General features: G+C 40.3%; 1 protein-coding gene across 1 annotated transcript; it reads right to left on the bottom strand.

The window, feature by feature from the left end:
- Positions 1-1,178: 1,178 nt before the first annotated feature.
- On the bottom strand, positions 1,179-6,213 carry LOC133458032 (uncharacterized). Its single transcript, XM_061737504.1, has 4 exons — positions 6,076-6,213; positions 3,985-4,074; positions 3,307-3,593; positions 1,179-1,572 (listed from the first exon to the last, which is right to left on the bottom strand). The coding sequence occupies exons 1-4, from the start codon at positions 6,083-6,085 to the stop codon at positions 1,240-1,242; spliced, it is 720 nt and encodes a 239-aa protein (XP_061593488.1). The 5' UTR covers positions 6,086-6,213; the 3' UTR covers positions 1,179-1,239.
- Positions 6,214-7,154: the final 941 nt, after the last annotated feature.

Here is a 7,154-nt window from a genome sequence, read left to right on the forward strand (position 1 = left end):
AACATCTGTTGTATTCGACACTATACAAATAAAATTGAATTGAATTGGATGACACTCCCACCAATTGCCCAGAGCTGTGAAAAACCTCACGAAGTGCAAGTGCAAAAAGGAATGTTGCGGAAGATGCAAGTGCTACCGTTTTGGCCTCCAGTGCACACAGCTGTGTGCCTGCAATTATGATGATTAGAAAAAATGTGATACAGAAATGGGAGGAGGGGGGGACTATAATCTGATGCCAAAACAATCAAAATCTAATTATATAATCACAATCCAGGTCAAAAACCATATAAACTGTCTTTTGCCTGCAGCCATTTTGGAAAATGGCAGCCATATTGTTGTTTTATTTGCATGGCTAATGGGGGAGGGGGTGGGGGGTCCCAAGATTATAGTCTGATGTCAGAATAATCAAAATTGGATTTTCCAATCACATTCCAGGTCAAAAAACATATAAAAATGGCTTTTGTGTCAGCCATTTTGGAAAATGGCAGCCATAGGCCCCCTATTGTGTTTTTTTTTGCGCGGCTAACAGGCTTTTTTGAAAAAGTAGACCTAGAACATACTTTGTGCAAAATTTGGCGCTTGTCTCACAAAGTGAACGATCGTTTCACTAATGTGCCTGGCTATACTACCATCTGGTGGTCAAGTAGAGGACGACAACCTCCTCAAACGCTGCCCACAATCACGTTGAGCAGCGAATTCATCTATATGAGGACATACATGAGATTTTAAGAAGAAAAAACGAGCTTTTTTGGCATCTCTCTAAAAAACTTTGTTCTTTTGTGTGCTATTTCCATCTAGGAAGACCTACACCAGAGTTTATTCTTGAATTCGGTTTTTCCCCAATTCAGATTGTCTTTTACATGAAAAAATCAGTGATGTTATGGAAGCTCTGCTTCTCTGGGACTGATGCTGCCGTAGATCATCCTCAGAGTGTCAAGGAAATGTTTAAAGGAAAACATCATCCAACATGTTTCCGCTCAGAGATTAAACCAGATGTTTCAAGCAGATGTTTTATTCATGTTAACAAAGAAAGCAAAACAGCTGGACTCAGAGACATCAGTAAATTACGATATCATGAAGCTCATTCATTCACACATTTAACTTACTTACTGCAGAAAAATAAGGATATCTTTAATATTATATATTATATATTATATATATTATATATATATTGTTTGCTTGCTTATTTTGTCATTAGATAAAGCCAAATAGAAACCTTATGTTCTTTGTATTTTATCTCTAAGCTGCTGTTACAGCTGCGAAGAAGTTGTGCTCATGTTGCATCTGCTGGTGGAAGATCTCTTTGGCTCGTTTGATGTCCTCCGGGGTCTTCAGATAGCTGTTCAGCAGTTTCTTGTAGTGTTTCTCAGGGTTGCCGTACATGTTGTTCTTCTTCCAGATGAAGTAGGCGTTGCCGTAGCCGATGTCCAGCTCATTGGCGAGCCAAATCCAGAGTCTGGAGCAGGGAAGGAGGCTGACAGCAAAGAAGATGGGCTTGTCGTTGTCCTTGATGTCTTTGTAGTCCTTGAGGTACTTCTCCATGGCAGGGATGGGTTTGATCTCCGACACAGCCTGTACGGATCAGTCGTATATCACAGAGTAAATCTTAGCTAAGCAAATGTACTTGTAAAGTTGATTAAGCACAAACAACTTCCTCTTCTTTGCCTTTAAGCTGCTCCCTTCAGGGGGTCACCACAGCAAGTAATCCGTCTCAATTCACCCCTAGCCCAATCCCCCCTGTCCCTCCTCTCTACATGTCCGAACCATCTCAGTCTGGCTCCTTCTCTTCTACTCCAGACCTCCTCATTCAGAACCCCAGTTCCTCTCTCTGTACCCTGTCAGAAGCTTTTTCTAGATCTACAAAGACACAATGAAACTCCTTATGGGTCGCTCTGTACTTCTACATCAGCGTTCTCAAAGGAAATACTGAATCTGTAGTACTCTCTCTTGGCATGAAGCCACACTGCTGCTCACACATGCTCACTTCTGTCCTTAGTCCAGCTTCTGTGACTCTCTCCCACAGCTTTATCGTCTGACTCATCAACTTTATTCCCCTGAAGTTGCCACAACTCTGCAGGTCTCCCTTGTTCTTAGGGTGCTTTCAGACCTGTGGCCCGTTTGTTTTGTTCCGATTCAAGGGCTAAATCGATACAGTTGTTTCGTTTTTCGTTTGTGGCGTTTGTGTTCACAAGGCAACCGTCTGTAACGGTTCAAAGCTGATAACAAATGCCATGAGAACCAGCTGTTCTCTCCTTAGTCAGAAATTAATGCAGAAGGAGTTTCCTCTTCCGTACCCCGGGAAAAACAACAACTATTGAGCATCATAAGTGAGTGTGGCTAGTTTGTTTCTATGGTTAATCGGTTGCTGTGTCAATTATGTTCTCACTGCAAACGAACCGCTCCAGATCTGGAATGGAATCGGGCCGAGACCACCTCTCCTAGGAGATCTCGGCTCGCTTGTTTTGTGCCGTTTCCGAGCGCGATTGCTGTGTTCACATATACCAAACTAACCGATCTTTAGGGGGAAACGCTCCCTGTTTCGGAACAACTGCTCCAACCGGGACAGGTGTGAAAGCACCCTTAAAGATCGGCACCGTCACTTTTCACCTCCGTTCCTCAGGCGTCCTCTCGCTCTCCTCAATGGGAGTCAAAGACTAGTGCTCCCAGACACTTCCATACCTGCACAGGTTTATCATCAGGACCAGCTGCCTTTCCACTCTTCATCCTCTTCAATGCTCCTTACCTCACCTTTACTAATCTTTGGTACTTCCTGGTCTACAGCGGTCACCTCTTCTACTCCTCGTTCGCTCTAATTGTCTTCATCAACTCTCCAAAGAACTCGTTCCATCCTCCTGTCAGTACATTTCCCTCTTCATCCTTCATCACCCTGACCTGCTGCACATCCTTCCATCTCTGTCCTTCTGCTTCACCAACCTGTCCAGATCGGTCTGCCCCTCCCTACTGTCCAACCTAGCATACCAGTCATCATACCACCTTTAAAATACGCCCTCATAAACTCAGAATTTCCTCATACATGATTTTACATTCATTCAGAGTTTACATATTCGTGTAGAAGTTTTTATTTTGGGAATTTATATTTTTATGTCAGTTTTTTTCCTTGAGTCTTATGGTCTTTATTTTGAGTTAAACAATTTGGAAATTTTTAATTCATGATATGCAAATCTCTAAAATTTCTGACATTATAAATTCTGAAATTTCGAATTCACAAACAATTTTTCCCCTCAAGCGGCTCCAAAAAACAACATTATCAGCTTCAGCTGAAACTTGTGTGTGATGTTTTCTTACGTTGAGGCTGAACTGTTTCAGCATCTGCTGGGCGAATTTCTTGTAGCTCTCGTATCGACCTTTAAAGAACTCTTGGAGGTTTTTGGGGCTCTTCACTTTCTCAGTCATCTCCTTCAGCATTTCTGTGACCTTCACCAGATAGTTGATGTCCTGGATCATGAAGTTAACGTAGTCGTCTGACTGCAGGTCGCCCAGCTTCATGTGCTTTACAAACGGTGTCCTCAGCGTCTCCATGGCGATGTCTGTGCTGTTTATCCACAGGGAGTTGTACACATCCGGAGGATCCACTGAGGACCAAAATGTTCCACGTTATAAAACTTTAGTCATGGCAAAATAAATCCTTCTTTTCTTATCTTATCTTATCTGATCATATCTGATCTTATCTTATCTCCAGATGATATGGAGTATCATCAACCAATGATAACAAGTTCCATATCCTTCCATTGGAGAACATTTCCCAGACCCCCCCGAACACCAGAAGAAGAATGGGAGGTAATTATGGGACTATTTTCAGTTGGACTGTGTATATGTATATATATCTATATCTATCTATATATATATATATATATATATATATATATATATATATATATATATATATATATATATATATATATATATACACACATATATACCCTTATATATAAGTGATCAGAGCCAGGTCATGCGTGAACGCACCTTCAGTGTCTATGGATGTCGTGGGGACGCCAGAGCAGATGGAGAGAAGCCACAGTGCCGCCCAGAGGGCTTGACAGCACAACCGTTTTCCTGTTGATCAGAGAAATATTGATGACTCGCGTCGTCACACAGAGCAGGCTTTCAGAATATGATGACGAAGAGGAATTTCACTGACAAACCCAAATCAGAAAAATGTTGCAATGAGATAGAAAAAGCAAGAAAAAAAGTTCTTCTCACAATTACTCAATTTTATACTATACGTCCAAGATATTATATATTATATACATTCTTGTTTTTCTACATCTAAATACAGAACATATATACATTTTTGAAACAGAGTCAAACAACGGAACAAGACAATCTTTCCAGGGGTGGGTTCAAGTCAGTAAAGAGGTGAAGGAGTGCTGATTGGTCCACGAGAAGCCTCCATGAAGAGCTGAGCATCTTCATGGAGGATGTCCACTCTGCCAACAAATGTGTTAGAAAATCCAGATGGGATTTTCTTACTTCTCTTTCTACAGGGCAGAATATCCTGTTTGAGGAATCTGCGGAAAATTAGTGAGTAAAGTGCAACAGAATATGTTTACGCTTCGTCAAGCACTAGGATATGGAGCTACGTTCACAAATGACGCATAAAATGCTGCTTAAAACCATAGCCGAATGTCCAGAAGCAACGTGTCTGGATTCAGAGGTATCTCTAATTCCACATGCGTCCAGTCAGCGTCAATGCCTGTTAATGATACAAATGTCAATTTATGCACATGACACTTCGATTTAAGTTTTGGGGGGCGTTAAAACACCCTGAAGAGGTCACGATACATGATACAGTTAAAGATAATTACATATATCTGTCCAATATAATATGAACCGTATATATGTGCCTCCATTGCATCCTATCGCCCTCATCTTTTCTTCCTCTACTGGCTGATCTTCAGCAGGACGGTCCCTCCTCATCAAGGTCCTGATGAAGGTTTCTTCCCTCCTGAAGGGGAGATTTTTTTCTACTGCTACTGTTTGGCTTAAAGGTTTTACTCCCACGAGGGGAGTTTTTACCTGCCATTGTTTCTTTAATGTTTGTTGCTTGTGTTGGAATAGACACTTTGTGAATAAAATTGAATTGAATTGAAACTAGTAAAAATGATAACAAATTTAAGTATCTGAAAAACTTCAATGACAAGTATGACTTGGATGATTGATTTTGAAAGTCTGTCTAAACAATCCTCTTAAAAAAACAAAAAAAAAATCTGTTAGACAACAGAAAAAGGAAAATAAATCTTGGTCCAATAAATGTTGAGATGTTCTAGCATGGACTTCTACAGGTTTAGGTTCTTGTCAAATTACTACCCTGGTCTGCGACCGTTGATAGCAGGTACATTTACTCTTATGCCGTAATCTCAAATGTTTCCTTTATTTTGATATCAGCTTTACTGAAAATTGCTGCTGAGATGCACTGAGATGATTTTAAATTATAAACGTAATTTTGGAGCCGTAATGTCCAAAATAGTTTTGGTTATTCAGGACCCAAAGTACGACTAAAGGCCATATTCAGTCACCTTCAATATTAAATCCTCCCACTATGATTACTTAATTTGTACTGAAGACTAAGTAAGATTGTTTTTAAAAATGCAAAATGTAGAGAAACTAGGTTAGGACCAGGTGACCGATACACCACAACAAAGAGAACTGGCTCCTGAGATTTTTAAATCGGGTGTGAAAGAGTCAGAAGCAAAAATATATTCAAACAGACCTCGTAGTTGGTCAGATAAACTGGGTTTAAATTACAGATTATTTTAGAGCAGGATTCTTAAACATTACAAAGTGCTAAAAGCTCTGTAGTCCCCTCTGGTTTTGCAATGTTTTTCACTTATTCAATTTAAGAATTAATGCATTTTTACAAATGGATAAAAAAGCTGACCATAAATATATTGGGTTTAAACTGTCCAGAAAGAAATAAAAGTAAATTAGTATGCTTTCTGAACAAAACGTTGGATCTGAGTTACTTGAAGGTTTTGAATGTTTTATAAAATAATTAAATATAAAGAATCTAGTTTAAAAAAACGAAAAATAAATAAAAGGAAGTAAGAAAGTTACCAGACTCCATCTTTGGTATGTTGGGTCTCTGAGTTGCTCTGATGGTGATGATGGTGGATTCAGTGCTTTGAGAGTCAAAGAGGCCACTTTTATAGGAAAAACCTCAGGGTGGAGCTCGGTAGATTTGATCATCTCATCCTGTATTGGAGAGTAAAAAGAAATTTAAAAAAAAGATTGACTAACTATTTTATCATGTGTTGAGGTAGCTTCACTTCCTGCCAGGATGTGATTTTTCATCAAATCAGACAAAATTAGGCAATAACCGCAGGGACATGACGGATGATATGACACCCTATGCCCTAGGATTTAGCGTAAGGATGAAACTGCTATATTTCGGAAAAACACAAATCATTTTTCTGGGTAAATTCCAGAGGCTGTGTGGCTCACATCTGTTGTGAGATCATATTAAGTGATTCACAACACTGTACAGTCATTAGGGAACTCACCGAGGTCATCCTGGGGTTTTTTTTTATGGATACTTTCCAAGTGTGAGCCAAAATGTATTTCTGTTATGAGAAAGTCCCCTTTAACCCTTTAATTCAATTCAAATGTATTACATTTTATTCAAATAGCGTCTTTTACAACAGAAGTTGTCTCTAGGATATTTCCAGAGACCCAGAACATGACACCTGAGCAATTATTACATAAACAATGGCAGGTAAAAACTCCCCTAGTGGGAGAAAAACCTTAAGCCAAACAGTGGCAAGAAAAAACTCCCCTTTAAAAGGGAAGAAACCTGGACCAGGACCTGGATCATAAGGGGGGACCCTCCTGCTTGAGGCCAGACTGGGCTGGTCAGGGCGGCTGCAGGTCAGGATGTCAGCAAGCATAGCAGACATCCCCACAGGCAGGTGGAAGCAGCAGTGGGATGATCAGAGGGAGGACTGCATGTCAGCATGCAGCTCCTGAAGTTCTGACCTCCAAACATGCACACAAGAGAAAAAAGGGGGGCCGGCACAAACTACAGGAACGATGGACAAAAATGATGGCTATGAGATACTTATAATAAATAAAAAATGGGCGAGAAAAAGAGAAGAAGGTTGAGAGGCACCATCCAGCGGATCATGTCGGTGCCCCCC

Source organism: Cololabis saira, chromosome 13, assembly GCF_033807715.1.
Source record: "Cololabis saira isolate AMF1-May2022 chromosome 13, fColSai1.1, whole genome shotgun sequence".
In the NCBI taxonomy this organism is placed as follows: Eukaryota; Metazoa; Chordata; class Actinopteri; order Beloniformes; family Belonidae; genus Cololabis; species Cololabis saira.